Source organism: Aotus nancymaae, unplaced genomic scaffold (genome assembly GCF_030222135.1).
Source record: "Aotus nancymaae isolate 86718 unplaced genomic scaffold, 86718_ANA_hifiasm-v0.15.2.pri h1tg000046l, whole genome shotgun sequence".
Taxonomy (NCBI): domain Eukaryota; kingdom Metazoa; phylum Chordata; class Mammalia; order Primates; family Aotidae; genus Aotus; species Aotus nancymaae.
In genome coordinates, this window is record NW_026988460.1 from 10,643,655 (window position 1) to 10,662,898 (window position 19,244).

At 35.3% G+C, this 19,244-nt stretch overlaps 1 protein-coding gene across 2 annotated transcripts in view; it reads left to right on the forward strand.

Moving 5' to 3' along the window:
* The window catches only part of CNTN6 (contactin 6), a 320,026-nt gene extending 301,010 nt beyond the window's left edge, over positions 1-19,016 (forward strand). For both annotated transcript variants that reach the window (XM_012468488.2, XM_012468487.2), the window contains exons 18-23: positions 3,868-4,102; positions 4,219-4,334; positions 6,502-6,688; positions 16,567-16,679; positions 17,468-17,636; positions 18,494-19,016. In XM_012468488.2, the coding sequence (XP_012323911.1) occupies positions 3,868-4,102; positions 4,219-4,334; positions 6,502-6,688; positions 16,567-16,679; positions 17,468-17,636; positions 18,494-18,597 (924 nt within the window). In that variant the 3' untranslated portion in view covers positions 18,598-19,016. The remainder of the gene's footprint in view (positions 1-3,867; positions 4,103-4,218; positions 4,335-6,501; positions 6,689-16,566; positions 16,680-17,467; positions 17,637-18,493) is intronic.
* The last annotated feature ends 228 nt before the right edge of the window (positions 19,017-19,244 follow it).

The window sequence follows — 19,244 nt, forward strand, 5'->3', positions numbered from 1 at the left end:
GACCGGATTTCACCATGTTGGGCAGGCTGGTGTCGAACTCCTGACCTCACAATCCACCCGCCTTGGCCTCCCAAAGTGCTGAGATTACAGGTGTGAGCCACTGCACCCAGCCCTTATCATTCTTAAATGGAGATGAACATGAATTACCAAAAGAATACTGTCTTTCTGTGATTTATAATATTCTTTTTTCTTTAAGGCAAAGGTGCACAAACCATGACCTATGAGACAAATTTGACTAGTTTCCTGTTTTTGTAAATAAATCTACCCATAGCCATACCCATTCTTTTTCATGTTGTATATTGCTGCTTTCTTGCTGTTGCATGAGACCATATATCCCACAAGGCTTAAAATATTTACTATCTGGTAGCAACAATTGACACTGGGGTCTACTAGAGTGATGATGGGAGGGGTAAGGGTTCAAAAACTAGCTATTGATGGGCACTGTGCTCACTGCCTGTGTAATGGGATCCATCGTACCCCAAACCTCAGCATCACACAACATACCCATGTAACAAACTTGCACATGTACCCCTTAAATCTAAAATAAAAATTGAATAATTTTTTTTTTATGTTTACTATCTGGACCTCTACAGAAAAAGCATACTAACCTCTATTTTCAAAAATTAAATTAAATTAAAGCCAGTTCCTCTGTGTGCTTTCTCTTGGGATATCTAATGTGCAGATACTTGCAGAAACTAAACTAGTGAATTCAGTTTCCCATTTATCACTCATATTTTACATTATATACTGGCAGATACTGAGGCAACTTCTTCTCGTGCCCAACTTCCTTATGGAATAAGTTATGTATATTTAGGAGAAGATTCACACATTAGTATGAATCTGAGCCACCCGAATGCAGGTAGTAATTCCTTCAATTTAATGAACTCAATATTAAGTAGCTTCTCTGTTTCTATCAGTGGAATACAAAAATGGATGAGAAAATGTCTGAATGCTCAGACGCCTACAGGACAGAATTGTCTTAAACCAGCCTGGAAGGAGGTCAGGAAAGACACGATCAGAACTGAGTATATCTGAACTGTGTTTTGAAAAGTAACTTGGAAGTAGAGAGCCCACCCCTGGCCAATGTCACTCCTACTGTGGTTAAAATAGTACCTGTTGAACTTTGAAAAGCACCATCAAACACAAGACTGTTCTAAATTCAGTCACAATCTACCACTATGTTTTATAAGTGACAGCTTTAGTGACTAGCCTTCATTTAGGCACACTGCAGTATAATCTGCCTGAACTGAACTAAACATCTTCCCCGTGTTTTCCCCAGTACCACACAGTAAATGTAGATTTTGTGTTTATTTGTTTTGGTTTCGCTTGTTTCCAATAACCTAGACATAATATCAAACTTTTAGAATATAGCAATGGCTAATTAATTTTTAAGAACATGTTTATTCTTTATTTTATCATAATGTATACTCCCAAATACTTCCAGGTTTGAGGTGCTTGTGGTGAATTTCTCATAAATATGACTATAAATTAGGTATACATGATAAAACACTGTGGAATAAGAGATATATACCTACACTGTGAATTGGCACACTTTTTATTTAAAGGGCCAGACAGTAAAAATATTCAGTCTTGTGGGCCATATGATCTCTTTTCTGAAGTCTCACTTTGCTTTTGCAGCTCAAAAGAGCCACATACCACTTATAAACACATAGGTGCAAGCACGTCTCAAAACCTTTATTTTCAAAACCAGGCTGCTTGCCACATTTGGCTGGAAGTACGTGGTTTTGCTGATCTTTAGTCTGTACTAAAGATTTGGTTCTTAAAGACACTGTGGTTGAGAATTACATTATTAGTTTGTCAATTTTCATAGATTTCACTCCCAGGAGAATTTCGCAATTTCTTTATTTTACTAAACACTGTCTCCATTAAAGAAAACTCTTTTTCTGGCCTTCTTAGATAACTGTATATATTTCTTAATGATTTGACTCTGTTCATATGAGAATAAAAGGAAGTATCTAAATTAGTCTCTTTTTTTCCCCCTTTAAACTGCATATGTTGGACTCATCTTTCTTGAGAGAGCAACATGAGAAACACTAATTGTATTTAACTAACAAAAACAGAAGTCCCCTATTTATGTAGATGAACTAAGCATCTTGATTAAATCTGAGATCAAAGAAACTTCAGAAATGAATCAAATGCTCTATCAAGTAGCTTTTTCTTATAAATCTCTTCTATGCCATTCAAAATTAACTGTTTTAATTCTAGTCTCCCTGTGAAAAAGAAGAGAAGCATTAATATGAGGAAATATTTTGTTTCCCCAGATATCAGGAGCAGCATTTTTCTTTCTCTTTTCCCTTTCTGAATTTGTGAGACTGTTCTACATGGCAAGAAATAGAGACCAGGTCAGGTTATCTTGGTTAATGGGGATTTATTTTAAAGCTACATGGGAAGTAATGAGGACAGGAAAAAGTCTCAGCAAACAGGCAGGCAGGTCAAATGAAGAACTGGAACATCATTCATCACTGTTCTGTGCACCCGAGCACAAGAGCTCTAGCCAACCATCAACAACCTCTCTGCTGATCCAGCCCTGGCTTTAATAGTCTCTCATGCTTATGCCTCAGTTCCTCCCATTTCCTTTACTTCCAGTTTTCTACCTGGCTGCTAGCTAAATTGGATCTCGTCTCTCTAATTTATAGCATCTGTTTTCTCTCAGCTTTTATTGCCTCACTGTTCCTGCTACTGCATGTTCTCTAATTTTTGCCTGCTCTATGTATATCTATTATTGTTCTGCCACTCACCATGTTTCATATGCAAACTCTATGAGAGGAATTGACTATGTCTATTAGTCACTATACAGTACAAAGATTCTGGCTTCATAGATACTCACCAAGATGGTGTCTGTGGTTCTGGTGCTCATGAATGGGTTCTCACGTGGGTTCCAAGTGGCAGGATAATGTGCTTGATATAATAAATGAACTCCCACAAATAAAGAGAACCTCTGAAATGGAGTTGTGGGCATGAGGGACTAGAAGCACTATGTCCTGCCAGGTGTTGCCTTTATTAGTGTATCAGAATATTTACAAAAAAAAAAAAATCACAAAGCATTTTCCTTTGGGAAAACCAAATAAATTCCATTGATTTTTCAATACAAGTTTCTTGCAATTAGGAGATATGTGGGTCTAAATTCAAGCGCAGATTCATTTTAATTTGCTAACTTCATATGATTGTTTATGGTTTTTAGTATCTGTAGAGTATAGGGGGAATATGTATCTATTTCTGTTTTGTTAGTTTAGTAATTTTAGACTTGAAATGTATTTTATAAAATCTGATCTTTGTGAGAGTTAACAGTTTATTTTGTCACGTTAGGAAAAATGCACACATGCCACTATCAATGAAGATGTATGCCTAAAAAATGATGGGAGGTCTTTTATACTTTTTAAAGAAATATTCTATGTCTTTAATCATATGCTATTTCACAATAATTACATTACTCATGTCTTACAAAAACTTGTTTAAAATGTTGTGAAAGGAAAACATACCTAGTCTTGAAATAAATAGCTAATAATCTGTGCTGAGTTTAAAAATTCATATCAAAACCACATTTTAGTGTGTATCATAAAATCTCCTAAACTATTTTATTACAATAATTTATTAGTGATCAAAGAAAAAGATATAAATATGTAAAGTTTGTTTTATATTTCTACCTGAAAACTTCAACTATTTATCTGAGTAAAATTGGGATCATTTTTCTAATTGGCATTTCAAATAAAAGTATTTTTAATACATCATTAAACATAGTAAATGTCCATATTTGTCTCTATGGAAGAAATGTGAAATAATCAATATTATAGTAGCTTAATACAATGTTTTTGCAAATACTCAGTGATTGATCACATTCTGCCCAAGTCAATTCCAGAAGAACTTCAGAATGGGGAGGGATTTGGATATATCGTCATGTTCCGGCCAGTGGGCTCGACAACCTGGACCAAGGAGAAAGTAGCATCTGTAGAATCATCAAGATTTGTTTACAGAAATGAAAGTATCATCCCACTTTCTCCCTTTGAAGTCAAAGTGGGTGCGTATAATGATGAAGGAGAAGGATCCCTGAGTACGGTGACCATTGTCTACTCCGGGGAAGATGGTAAGTTGTCCTCAGCTCTGGTTTTCTTTGAGACTCTATGCATAGTTTGTTTTCCCTTGTTCCCTATTCAATGAACCACTCTGCTAAAGATGGTTATGTCTTTTTCTGGATGGTAGAACCTCAACTGGCCCCAAGGGGAACTTCTGTCCAGAGTTTTTCTGCTTCTGAAATGGAGGTTTCGTGGAATGCTATTGCCTGGAATAGAAACACAGGAAGAGTGCTGGGCTATGAGGTAATCCACATTAATTTCATTTTCACTTATGAATGTGCCAACAGACTTCACAATAGCTCCTGTTCAACAGCCCTATCCTACTAGCCAGTTGTTAGCATACGATAATGTATGTCTAAAGCTACAGCAGGGATGAACTTGAGATAGGGTAGGTGAGCCCCCAAATAGGGGCTTAGCCTGAGAAGGATCTTGGCCTTGCTCAAGACAGAATTCAAGAGTGAGCCAGTGGTAAAAGAAAACAGCTTTATTGAGGCAGCAGTGTTATAGCTTTGTAATTGCTTCTGCAGAGCAGGGCTACCCCATAGGCAGTGTGCTGAGAGTAGCAGCTTGGGAGAAGTTCCACATATTTATACCTGCTTTTAATTACATGCAAATTAATGGGTGAATTATTAATAAATTTCTAGTAAAAGGGTGGTTATTTCCAGGTCATTGCCCTGGAAAGGGGTGGTAAATTTGAGGCCATTTCCATGGAAAGGGGTGGTAACTTCCAGGTGTTGCCATGGCAGTAGTAAAGTGACATGGAACTTGAGGGTGTGTCTTATGGATAGGTGCTTTAGCCTCCTTTTTGTTTCAGCCAGTCTTCAATCTGGTCCATAGTAAAGTCCTGCCTCCTTCCTCATAGTAACGGAGATCTTTCTAGGTAATTCTAAGCAAACAAATTAACAAATGGTAGCCATTTTTAAAGGCCTAGAGATTAGGTAAATAAGATGAGTAAGCTCTAGAGATCCGCTGTACAACTGTGCACACAGAGTCGACAATAGTGCACTGTACACTTAAAATTTTCAAGCGGACAGATCTCACATATCACATTAAGATCTCAATTCTTACCACAATAACATTTTTCAAAAGTGATCAGGTGATTATATTACTAATTATTCAAATTGCAGTCATTTTTTTTTTCCTTGGGAAGAGGTAAAGTCTGCTCTTCAATAATCTTATACCATGAAAGAATTTCATTGAGATACCTACTCTGTGAATTGGAGTATAACTTGAAAAGATGTAATTATCTCAGAAAAGGCAGTTCAGTAATGAAAAAATACCTAGATTGTCTTGAATCTGCTAATTTTAGTCTATGAAGAGTAAGGCAAATTACATTTGTAGGCTGTCATCTCACATACACAGACAATATATGTGTTTTGAATCTGCTATTTTTAGTCTACGAAGAGTAAGACAAATTAGATTTGTAGCCATTCATCTCAATATATATATGTGTGTGTGTATATATATGTATATAATCAGTCATCTGATTATATGATTATATACATATATATGATATGATTGATTATATGATTATATTATATACACACATATATAGTGAGATGATATACACACATATATACACACTGATATAGATACACACACTGATATACACACACACACATACACACACACACACACACACACGGATTCCAAAATACAGTTCTACTCTCATGACAGATGTCTTTGCCACTCCATGACAAGAATGCCTTCTCTTATCTGAACCCTAGTTATTTCTCAAATTTCCTCTCTAGTATCCTCTTCTGTCCGAGCTCTACTCTCATCAATTCCTGATGTATTTCATCAAATTCCTGTAGCATTTTTTTTCTATATCACTTCTTTGGAATGCATTCTATAACTTATTTTCACATATACTGTGGATTCTAACCTCTTAGCTAGATGATGAGGGGATACTTAATTTATTTTCTCTTGTTTTTTTTTTCAATGTATCTAAAACAATGCTATTGCATAGGTAGAGCTCAGTATAAATTGCATTATTAATTAACCTGTGATTCAAAGAACTCTGAAAAGAAATGCCAATAGCAAAAAGTTATAACCATAGTCTTTGACTGATTATATAGAAATGTGTTTTTGTCTGACTTATTAGATATCATTTGCTAAAGCTGGTAACCTTTAGATAGCTCATAAAATATTTTACTTTCGTAATCTAAAAAATCAGTTTCTCTAGTTTCCATTGTGAATTTGTATTCATGACTTTTTTCAACAACAACAAAATTGGAGAATATGAATTTTATTGCTGTTGTATAACCATTTTAATTAGAAAATGTTTTTGTCATCTATGCTTCTGTTTCTTCCTATATCCCTTGTGGTTGTGATTGATAGTTGTTGGTAAACAATGGTTGATAGTTATTGGGGAACAATAAATTGCTTGTGTTTGATTTTTAATTATCAGGTCTTATATTGGACAGATGACTCCAAAGAATCCATGATTGGTAAAATTAGAGTCAGTGGAAATATCACAACTAAAAACATCACAGGACTGAAAGCTAATACCATCTACTTTGCTTCTGTGAGAGCTTACAACACTGCTGGGACAGGGCCCTCAAGCCCCCCAGTCAATGTTACCACCAAAAAGTCTCGTAAGTATACATATACCCCAGGAAACAATATTCATCTGTGAAGAGAAACCTATTTCTTTGCTTGATGTTCGTTTCATTCTCCTCACCTCATCTTTTTACTACTTGTTTACTTTGATTACTTGGTTTGTCCCTTAAATGTAGATACTTGTTGAAACTTTTTGGTAAGAATCAAGGTAAATATTTGATCTTTCTGGAATTCCAAAAGAGGACTATTCCAAGTATATCAATGAAAGACAGAGGAGTATAATGTTTAAGACTGGGCCTGATGCCCTCCTTCAAAATGCCCTCGAAAACTTACAGCCCATCATTGGAATGTTAGGTAGTGTTTATCTTTCAGTCTCAGTTGCCTCACCTATAAAATGAGGAAAAAGTTGTATTTATGTTCTCATCAGTTCTGTTCAAGATTGAAAGAGATTATTAATAATAAATGCCTAGTACACACCTTAAAAAATGCTCAGTAAATGGTTTTTGTTTTGTTTTGTTTTGTTTTATTTGTCATTTGAGTCTGAGTATATTCAGATGTGATCCTATAACTGTCAGATACCTAGATCTTTCCTTTTTGGATACCTTATTACTACAGCTTACTTGGAAGCCCCTGAAATCTAAGAATGAACTCTTCTGCTTTGTCTTATATCCCTTTATAATCAGCCAGGTGATTTCACATAATCAGAATCTACTAAATAAAAGATGAATGTTTTTCATCTTTCGGTGATTGTTGCTGCCTTTGTTTTCTGATGGAGTCTGGTAATGCATAAATATTCCATAATATGAGGCACAACAATACATTGGGAAAGGTCTGATCATATCTGACTGTTCCTGCAAGATGATTTTTTGTGGTTGTGTAATGTTTACATATGCCTTATATATTATAAATGAACGCAAATTATTCACAAACTCAGCCTTTTAAAAACACATTTTTTTGCTCTCTGAATCCTGATGAATGAAAAATAACAAATGCAATTGCTGAATTTTGAGGAAGATGAAGACAAATTTACTACCACTAACAAAAATCTAGTTTACCTATCGTCCTATTACACCACCATATTTGGAAAGAAGAGGCGGTTGAGAAGAGTTTAAAAATAAAATTATATTATAGTTACTCCCCTTATGCATATATTTGTCATATCCAAAAAGAACTTAGGAACAATCTCAGAGAATAGGCCCTTGATTAAATAGATCATCCAGTTATTTCCATGTAAGCAAATTAACTGTCAGTGGCTCATGTTCCAATTCTGGGTACATCACTGACTCATGACTTGAAATAGAACAAGGCATTCCATTTTTCTGCTTTCATGTTCTTATCTGTTAAATGGAAATTCTCTCTGTCCTCATTGCCTTCCCAAATTATCCATGAGGCACAAACAAGGTACTGATTTGGGGAGCATCTTGGAAAATAGGAAGTGCTGTGGAACTGCTAGGAAGAAGGCAAACAAACCAAAAGCCTGTGGACCAAAAATTTCTGAACCAGCTTTCCTCCAATTCATCCAGCTTTAGACGGGCTGTGAGTTATTTTCAAGAATGGATTAGTTAACAATGTAGTTCTCTTCCTCTTCCTGTTTTGCTTAATGTTGACTAAATCGATGAAATTGTTGCCAGATAACTTGGATTTATGATTTGCTTCTTTGGTCTTTCTGGAGTGGTCTACCTTCTTTCAGCTAATCTGCAAATCTGGATAAAAATCTCTGATCAATGAACAGTTTTAAGATTGACTAGACATTTAGATCTAGTTGACTGAGAGATGCCAAACTCACAAAAGCTCTCATGTGTAATTCAGTTTCTATCTGAAGCAAAATCAATAATGATTAGAATTGTGTTAGAAACATTTTTTTATAAAAACAGATTGTATCGTGAAAGACTGACAGACATTTTAGTGCAGTTATTGAGCCATGACTCAGGTCAACTTTTATTATACATAATCCCATCAACCAGTTTAAGGTGGATTGAAAGCTGAATATTAAACTAATCATTTACTTCAGGAAGAGAGAGACATATATATGTGTGTGTATATGTATGTGTATATATATATATATGTTTTAAAATTCTTATTGAGATTTTCTGTATTATATATGTATGTATTTTCCATATCTCACTACTAATTTTATATAAATATATAAAAGTGAGTAACCCCACCCTCTCTTGACCTCAGGGGTGGACTTTGGAGGACTTTCTTCCCTGCTATTCTTAAGTACTAGGTGGATCTGATTGCCCAGAGAGAGCACTGCCTTTCCCCAAGATCACACAGCAGTGAAGGGAGACAGATGAAGAAGAAGGGACCTAAATGTGCAGGCAGCCCTGCAGGGTCTCACTGGATTCCTGAAGGGCCCAGGCCTTGGCTGCATAGGAGAACTGCTCCTCGCTGCTGGGCTAGGAGATGCCCTCCATCTGCCACGTTTCCCAAAGTTTCCCCTTTAATAGTTCCAGCCCCACAGCCAGGAGCAAGATGGTCAGGATAGAGAAGACCACGATGATAGCAGTGACGTCCCCACTGAGACGGGCTCCATTGGAGCCGGAGGTGGTGGGGTTTAGGTAAAACACTGCTACTCTCATTTGCAGAAAAGGTCGATATTTTCCCCCAGACTCGGTCCCAGGGATCTGGCAGCAGAGGCAGGCTCAGCGCCAGGAGCGGCCCCGGGCCAGATTGCATGATGGATTGACAGACCCTAAGAAGGGGCTTCTCACGCGAGCCACTCCTCCTGCATCTCGGGTTGTGGGCACCTGTGATGGGGCACCTGGTCCAGGCATCTCTGACCTCACTCTGTATATATTCTCTGTGTGTATATGTATATATATATATTCTGTGTGTGTATATGTATATATATAAATATATGTTTGTGTGTGTGTATATATATACACACACACACACATTTCAGAAAATATCAATATTTTTCTGTCATCTACATTTTCTAGTTTCATTGTTCATGCAACCTAAATTAAATTTGTTAGTTTGTACTAAATTATTCTGTGTTTCTAAGCAGAAAAACTCCTTGTTTTTGACACTAAATTTGTTCAGTTGGCCCAACTGATCCTACAAATGGGTAGGACTGAAATTCACATCAAATGCTAAAACGATTATTGGTTTGTCTGATGGTTAACACATGATCAATTTGGCAAAGAGTAGGAAATATAAATTTTTGAAAACAGTTTAAGTTACAATGAGTAATTTCACCCAGGATACAATGTTAGAATACCTCTGCTAAGGAAAAAGTGAAATAATAATCAGAAAATTTAAACTGAAGATTCGTGTTTCTTTAAGTATTCAACTTACTTAACTAAATTAAACAAAAAAAACCTCTACAATTCCTAACTTTTTCTATGGATATCTAGTTTCAATGGCTCTTAAATTTGGCTCTTACCAGCCTGTATGCTTGAGTGACCCTATCAAAATAGCCAACAAGCACCTGAGAATAAGAAGAATATACAAGCTTCCATCCCTTTGTATTTAAATACTATCCAACCTCTCATTTTATTACTTCGACATTCTATATCACAGACATTGTGAAAACAGAACAGTAACTTTTCTAGTTTTCTATTAATGGCTTCAAACTTTGTGTTTTAAAACAATACAAGTTGGTTATCAAACATTTTGGAGGTCAGGAGTTAGAAAGAGGTTTGACTGGTTGGAAATCTAGACATGTGCAAGGGCTGCACTAGCTTTGGAAGCTCCAAAGGAGAATTTTTTTCCTGTTTCCTGGCCTTTTTAAGAGTTCCAATAACTATGGCCCATTGTGAGACAGTGTTGGAAAAACTTAGAATGGGACTTCAGAGTGGGAGAATTATGGATATGGATTCCTGCTTAGCTATGTACTATCTGTGTGCCAGATCTAATTATTTGATAACTCTGAATGCATTTTCTCATCTGAAACCCACATCCTTGGGCTTGTGACCCCTTCCTCCATGTTCAATGCCAGCAATGGTGGGGTGACTTTACATCTCTGCCTCTGACCCTCTGCTTTTGTCATCACAACTCCTCTAACTCTCTCTCTAGCTTTCCTCTCTCCCTTGTAAGGACACTCATGATAACATTGGAGCCATCTGAATCATCTAGGAATATTTCTTCATCTCCAGAACCTTACCTTAATCATATTTGCAAACTCTTTTTTTCATAGAAAGTAATGTGTTCATGGGTACTGGGAATTAGTATGTGATCATATTTTGGGGGTGTCCTTATTTTGCTTACCACAATTTTAAAATATTGAGTACTTCTATGTCCCCAGCCCTGTATTAACTTTATCATACTACATCTCAGTTAATTATTACAGTAAGTCAAGGAGTTTGGTATTTTGATTTCTAGATAGAAGGACACAAATGCTTAGAAAGGTTTTGTCGTGGCTTCTGTTAGGCTGATGAGAATAAAATATCTTCATCCTATGACCACTGTGCTCCTTTATCATCTTCCTCCCTAACCATCTGAAAAGTCTCTCCCCCTGACTCTCAAATCTTCCATCTAAACCTCAAACTGCTTTGAAATTTTTCCTCCTCAAATGCCATCATTTCTCTTTTCTTTCTTAAATGGCATTGTCTCCTCTATTCCAGAAAATGAAGCCTAAGAAAAAGGCAAGTAAGATCTTTCACAATCTGTCTCAAAGCTCCTTTCTATATCATTCCTCTTCTAGCCCTGACATCCCAGACTTACTGATCTTCTAAAGTCTAACATTCACTTACCTGAATTCATGAAATCTCTCAGCTTGTAGTGCCACTGCCAGCCCTATATATGGTCAAATGGTCTTTTTCTTTTCTTTTGCTCTATAACTTCCTCCGACATTTCCCCTTTAATGTATTAGTGTTTTTCTAAGAGTTCCAATAACTTTGGCCCATTGTGAGACAGTGTTGGAAAAACTTAGAATGGGACTTCAGAGTAAGAGAATTGTGCATATGGATCCCTGCTCAGCCATGTACTATCTGTGTGCCAGATCTAATTATCTGATAACTCTGAATGCATTTTCGCATCTGAAGAACAGAGATGAAGATACTTACCTCTAGTTATTTCTCTGAGAACTAAAGGATGTAATATACACAAAGGTGACCCAGAGGCTGTCATATATGAAGGCTCAGTGCATGGTAACATGTGTTATTATACTCCTTCTTTAGAGGCAATTTCACTTTCTTTGCATTTTTTTAAGTAACGAAGCATAGCTACTTTCTTTCTCTTCATAAATTTGTTGCAGAATTTTCTTTTCTTTAAGGGCCATAGAAGGACATCCAAACATGTATGAGAAAAAACATTAATGAAACATTGATGATAACCATGATTCCAGGTGCTACTTCTGTATGACTTTGATTTTCCATGTCCTTGAGATGACATCAAGATTACCTCTCAATGGTGGTGACTGCAAAAAATTCTGCATTTGTCACACATTTAAACTGTCACTGTCTATGTTTATAATCTGATATTTCATCTTCCACTGGAAAGTCTGAACAAGCAGAGCTCACATTTACCAAAATCTCTGTCTATTCTAATTGGATAAGCTAAGGAAAAAACAGAGGCATTTTGTTTTTTTGTTTTTTTTCGCTTGATGATTCAGTCATCTACTCAAAAGATGGTGCCTCCCATGAGCCATGCCCAGAGTTAGGTGCTGAGGGCCTAAGAGCAGTTAAAACAAGCAAGATGTTTTCCAACAGACAATTTCTCTTTTAGAGAAGAGGCAACCAAAAACAAGACAAAAAAGACAAATGAATAAAATAATTATAAATTATGAAAAGTACAATGAAGAAAATCAGTGAGAGACTAAGATGTATATAAGAAGGAGCATCTATATAGGATAGGCTATGTATACAAAATTAAAGATAAAGAGGATTTAAGGATGAAAGAACTTCCAAACAAAAGGAATAATATATGCCAAAGTTCTTAAGTGTTATCGTTACTGTTGAGGATGATGATGGTAGTGTTATTGTTTTTTTAAACAAATATCAGTGATTCAACTGTAAATACCAGGGCCTAGTGGAAATAATGGATTTCCCAAAGAAAACTGAGAGGTACTGCAAATATACTGTGATCCACACAGACATCACTTACAAGGAATTTAGATTTACAAGGAAAGAAAGAAAAATATTTACGTCAATTCCAAGAGGAAAAGAAAAGTAAAACAAACAAAACACTACTTATGTAGAAAGAATTATTCAGACACAGTAACTGAAAGTGTTTGCAAATTTTGGCTCAATTTGGCCCTTGACGTTGACTGACTAGCACTTTGTACTGGATTCTTTCTTGCCATAAATATGCAATCAATCCATATTTAAACATAAAGGAAGCATTAAGCTTTTATTTTATCTTGCACTTATGTTCTTTCTCTTTTGCCCAAATGTCAACCCCATGCTGTTACTTAGAAGTGTAACATAGGAAGTTGTTTTTGAATCGAGTTCACAGTGTGAACTACAGTTGAATATAAATGCCATCTACAGAAAAATTGATTATAGGGAAACCATTAGAGCTGTGACGGGCTAGTTTAATGTTTCTCTGTCATTTGATTAACAGAAAATGATTTAGTCTTTGGAAATTGCCTAGTGATTTTAAAAATCAGAAAAGGGCTTGTTTGTTGAGTTTACCATTGACAGACTTGGTACAAACATCATGATATCTGTTTTGTGCTATCCATGTGACAGTGTTTTGGTTTGTCAAGGTGATAGAAATTATAATTTTATTGTAGATTTCTGCAATCCAGTTTAATCAACTACATCAAATCAGAACTGTTAACAGTGCTCATATTAAGGTGATGGCCTTCTAAAGCAGCTTTCAGAAGCTTTTATTTTTCAATATCAGACATAAGGGAATGACATTGGAGAAACATCCATGGATAAAGATAAGAAAGGATGTACTAAGAGAAATTCCAAGATCATGAACTGAGACTCTCCCATTTTATCTCTCTTTCTAAAAGCATATAAAGAAAGATCCAAGTAAGAGCAATATTATTAAGGGGAAAACTTGAATGTACACAAATTATATGTAAGAAGTGAATCATTTGCAAACTTCAGAATTGTATTATTAGTAACAAACCATTTCAAACACAATTGAGAAATTGATTATGTCATAACACCACAGTGGAGAACTGCTACTCTCAGAAAGAGAATTAACAGTTACAGAGCTTTTGAATACGTACCACTAACCAAATGAGTAATGTTTCATATTTTATTTCATATCTCATAAAGTAGGAATTACTTTGTTTCATTTTATAATGGGAAAATCCAGCTCTTGGAAGAGACTGGATACAAATTCAAGTCTCTCTGACATCAAAGCCCAAGTCTTTTTATCTCCCAGAAAGCAAGACAAGTAAAGCATTCTAAATAATCCGTATAATTGGCTATTCCTAACAAGGTACCCATTCAGGATGCAACTCTTCCTATTTTATGCCCAGGAAATGTTGTGCTTCTGTTTTGGTAGATGAGCAAACAAATGCAAACATGTAAATGACAAAGTTATTGCCAACATCACAAACTGCTCCTTTACATAGCTGGAATGAATCAGTTCTGTCTCCTAGCGTGTTGATTTTTTCAATGGATTTATAGTATTGAAAACAATACATTTTCCTAAAACAAGCAAACAAAACATACAGAAATACGTAAAACATTCAGAAGCCACACTGCCATTGACACTGAAGTGGTGAATTTATATTTTTCTCTGTATTGATTGTATGATGGTAATGTTGGTGCTGAGTTTTAAAGAAGAAAGATAAAAAGAAAGGTATCTAAAGTATACTAGATATTACAATTGCAATATCCTGTGAGAATTTTGATATTATCTCTTTTATAGATGAGAAAAAGATTAAAAAGGTCACTGGAGGATAAGTTGAGGAAGGATAGTTACACAGTCATTATGGTTGCCATTCAGACCTTTAGAAATAAATATGTTGATAAGCATTATAATTGACAAGCACATTGTACATTGACGAGCAAAGTATTGAATGCTTACTAAGCTAAAAGCTTTCAGGTCTTTAATTATGGGTTTATATTGTCAAGAAATGTACTAGGACATGGTCAATTCAATTGGCCTGTCCATCTTATAAATAGGTATGGATTGCTATGAGTCTGACCATGGCAATTGGCCTTGATCACAGGACAACATAATGAATGGATTGGCTGTATTTTGTCACCTATGAATCTGCCTAGAGTCCAGTGTATAATCAGTACAGCCTGAGAAGATCACCACAGGAACCTAAGCAGTTTTCTTTAGCCATCTTATTGTACAGTCATTTATTCAACATACATGAATTGTATGTCTCCTATATGCCAGGCACTGTGCTAGGGGTTGGTAATAGAGAGCTGAATAAGGCACATGCCCTCAAGAAATTTAAAGAAATATATCACCAAGAATAAATATAATCCAATGTGATAAATATGTAATGAAATATGAACTGAGCCTCATGTGAGCATACAGGGAAACATTTCTCTAACACATCCCAACTGTACTCTAAGTGGCTGAGTAAACAATAGTGATATCCCAGTGGATTTGGGGTGGAGAGAGAATGCATGGTAATATAATTGAGACACCTGGATTCAGCAATATGTGACCCTTCCAGTGACATGTAGGAAATTAAACAGCAGTCGAGTCAAAACTCTGAAGAAATAGTTTCCATTTCTATCAGTGTTATAATGAATTAAATATTATGCTCATTCAGCCTCATAAATTCAAAAAAGATGCCAAATACATCTTGTTGGGCAGTTTTATCTTTGCTTCTGCTTTCCAGATGAATTATTTTAAATCTCTCCAGTTTCTTAAATCTCAAAAATAGTCATGTGGGCTCAAATCTTTCAAAAGCGGCAAGTTTTTCTGGAGAAACACTACACAGGAAAGCAACAGACAAAGATTCATTAGCTGCATGCTTTTGGATAAGTGACTTCCCAACCTGGATTCTAGTATGTAAAATTCTCTAGTTGGACTACATCCATTACTTCAGAGACCTGATTCTAAATATTTCATTTCTTATCTTCCACCAACTCTCACCTAGACAACATTAATTCCAGAAAACTGAAAGTCACAGTTTAGATTTGAAGTTGATACCCTTTGGGATGATCAATGACTTTGTGATGAGTTTTCCCTTTTCTGGGTTCCCAAAAGCTCCATTTATTTTAAATGGCATGAGTCTTTCACATTGTCCAGACAAGTTAATTAAGGTAAGATAGACATATGACCAAATGAAGTTAATCATCAGCTTTCTTGGGGGAATTCTAACTTGACTATCTCTGAACAGAGAAGGTTTCAAATTTCAGGTGTGATGAACAGTCATGATTTCTGCCATGTATGGTGAGAATGACAAAGGGGTGCTCTCTAGCAAGATGAGCATGCAGCAGACCCTGCTTTGATAAGCAGAGTGAAGAACTTGGCTTTGTGACATTTTTTGTCTCTCCTCAGACTCTACTGCAATCTGTCATGAGTTATAAGAAATATCCATGATAATTTACTACAAATATTTTGCTTAAAATATCTCGAGTTGGTTTTGATACAATTAGAAACTTAACTAATACAATGTTAAAAAATAATTTTAAGAATGAACATCTCTATGTTGATATATAAAATGTTTGCAACTTGAATTTACCAAACATGTTCATTGATTGATGGCCAAATGGAACCCTAGATAAAGAGACTCTCTGTCTGTTTATATATGATAAAGTAAACAAACTCAACAGAATGATTAATAAATTAATACTGGGCATGCAGCAAGCCATTATTAATTCATAAGTCTGTCACAAAGGCATTCCCAAATGACCAGATGTGAATAAATTTGCTTACTGTGATTAGAATTAATATATTTCAAATGACACTGAAAACATTTTGGCTCCTTCTATGCAAACCATGGAAGACTAATTTTTTCTTTTCATGTTGACAAATCATACAGTGATCATGAGCTAATTAATATTCATTTGGATCTTTGATTGTCTCTTTAAAGCTCCAAGTCAACCACCAGCAAACATTGCGTGGAAGCTGACCAACTCTAAATTATGTTTGAACTGGGAGCATGTAAAAACCATGGAAAATGAGTCTGAAGTTTTGGGGTACAAGGTGAGTATTTAGTTTTTCTTTTAATCATACCAATCAAGTTACTAAGGAATGAGACATGTGACACCCATATAGAAAACAAATTGTATCCATATGGAAACACTGGAATCTTTTTCAAGATTATTTTGATAATGCCATTTTTGGTTTCTAATTTTCTGTTTAAGAGGTTTTATATTCTGATGTCCAGTTGTGTATTAGGGAACATCAAAAAATAAAATTCCATAGGATGTAACATTTTTTCTTCAAGTGACACCCCTTGCCATCATAAGATGATGGCATATGAGATTAGTAAATGTGATGAGAATGAGACCAAAGAATATATCTAAATAGAGTTTTTAAAACTTAGGCTAGAGTATGATGTGATCTTTTAACAACATAAAAGGCATCTAACAAGAGTGTAGTCAAATACCCAGAGCAAATTATTTCCATCGACGATAATGGGCATCATCTCTTGGCAGACATATATTCAACATTTGAAATGGGTCCAAACTAAACAGTGACTTTTCACAGCAAGCTCCACTGATAATAGCCTCAAGCTATTTAACTAATAGAGAGAAATCTACTCCCCTTCCAGAGGGATTGGCCAAACAAAAACCAAAAAACAAAAAAACAAAACTCTTTTTCTTAACAGGAGCAACTGAATTTAAAGGAAAGGCATCACCTGGATGTTTCCATCTGAGGAGTACAACATTTACAGTGATGTGTCTTATGTCTTACAGTGTTCCAGAACAGTTGTGTGAACCTTAGAGAAGCAGCATGTCCATGTTAACTTGATACTTCATTTTATTCAGATTCTGTACCGGCAAAACAGACAGAGTAAGACTCATATTTTGGAAACAAACAATACATCAGCTGAGCTTCTAGTACCATTTGAAGAAGACTACTTAATTGAAATAAGAACAGTCAGTGATGGTGGGGATGGAAGCAGCAGTGAGGAAATTAGGATTCCAAAAATGTCAAGTAAGTTGAGTCACCCTTGTTGTAGTAGATTTTTAACAGAGACAGCTGCAGCATGAAATTCAGCTCCATGAAACCTTCCAGTTATGGTTTAAATGTTTAGTGATAAGATACATTTTCAATTGTGAGCAAAAGGTGATGAGCCAATTTTTTAAAAGTTGTTTCAATTGTGAGCAAAAGGTGATGAGCCAAAATTGTAACATGCTTATATATTAAATGGTTTTATGTTTCCTCTCTTGAAAATCAAAAAAATAAAAATAAAAGGAAAATTAAAAAAAAACAACTTTGTGTCAGTAGAGCATAATTCTATCACTCATTCTATTGGCACAAAAATCAGAAAGTTTTTTCATAGATTCTTTCAGGTCTCTTACAGCAGGGATGGCAAATATGAAGCACATGCAAATATACTCTTTCCCATGTTCATGGCAGACATCACCAATCAAGTGTGGCATTCATAAGGAACAACTTTCAAGTCCTTCTCAATACAATTTTCTAAGCCAACCAACATCAGTCAGTCAGGGTTAGCATGCAATAATAATGTATTACTTTTGCATTAGAAGAATCACTTACTCATCTGCCTGAAGCTGTGATTGAGTGCAAGTCATTAGCATCCAATGTTGGCCAATCCTTTAGGCAGACTTTGCCAATTTAGGGATTTTTCTTTTGCATTTTTATACTTAAAGCAGGCATCCTAGAACAAAGAAAGGGTAAGGCACTTGCTAAAATTAAATATAATGTGACTATGACAAGTGTAATAAAGCATGTTACTAGAAGAGAAATGTTAGTTCGGGTTTTGAAAAATTAATCTAGCAGGCAGTACTTTATCTCAAGAATTTTTGTCTTATTTTTATATTTTGCAGGTTTGAGTTCCAGAGGAATTCAAGTCTTAGAACCTAGCACACATTTTCTGTCAATTGTCTTTGTGATTTTTTGCTGTTTTGCTATTCAGCCACTTATCCGATGAATAAAACCATAAATATTTGAGAGTTTTTTTGAAAGCAAAACATTCTGTAAATATTCTCTCCAGTCTCTGACACAAGACACATTCTTAATACAGACTTGTTTGGAAAGAAAAAAATGTATATTATTAAAATCTTGTAAATATCTATGGTACATTAATAAAACAATTTTAAACAGTTTTGACTTTTAAAGTTCGCACATGATTACATGCATTCATAGGTGCCACATTAATCTGGGGAGTTGTAACTGCTGTGTCTTTTAAGCAACTTACATGGAGAGTATAAATAATGCTCCGGTGATGATGAATACAAAATTGGCTCATAGTTTATATCTCACATATACATTTTTATGTGGTCCAGGCAATTACTTCAGTATTTAAAATTTCCACTCTACTTCAAAATAAAGTATAATTATTTATTTGTAGTTGGGATTATTTAAAAATATAAGCTATTCCAAAGCATGGTGTGCTTTTATCTCTGAATCAAGTTGGAACAAGAAATATTTTTACTCAATATTATTTCAACATACATGATGTTCTCAGCTCACTTTTCAGAAGGTTCAGTCACAATAATGGCAGAAAAAGTACTTTATAGCAAAGAAAAATAAATGAAGGGAAATGAGTACCCACCTAAAATATATAGTAAGCAATGG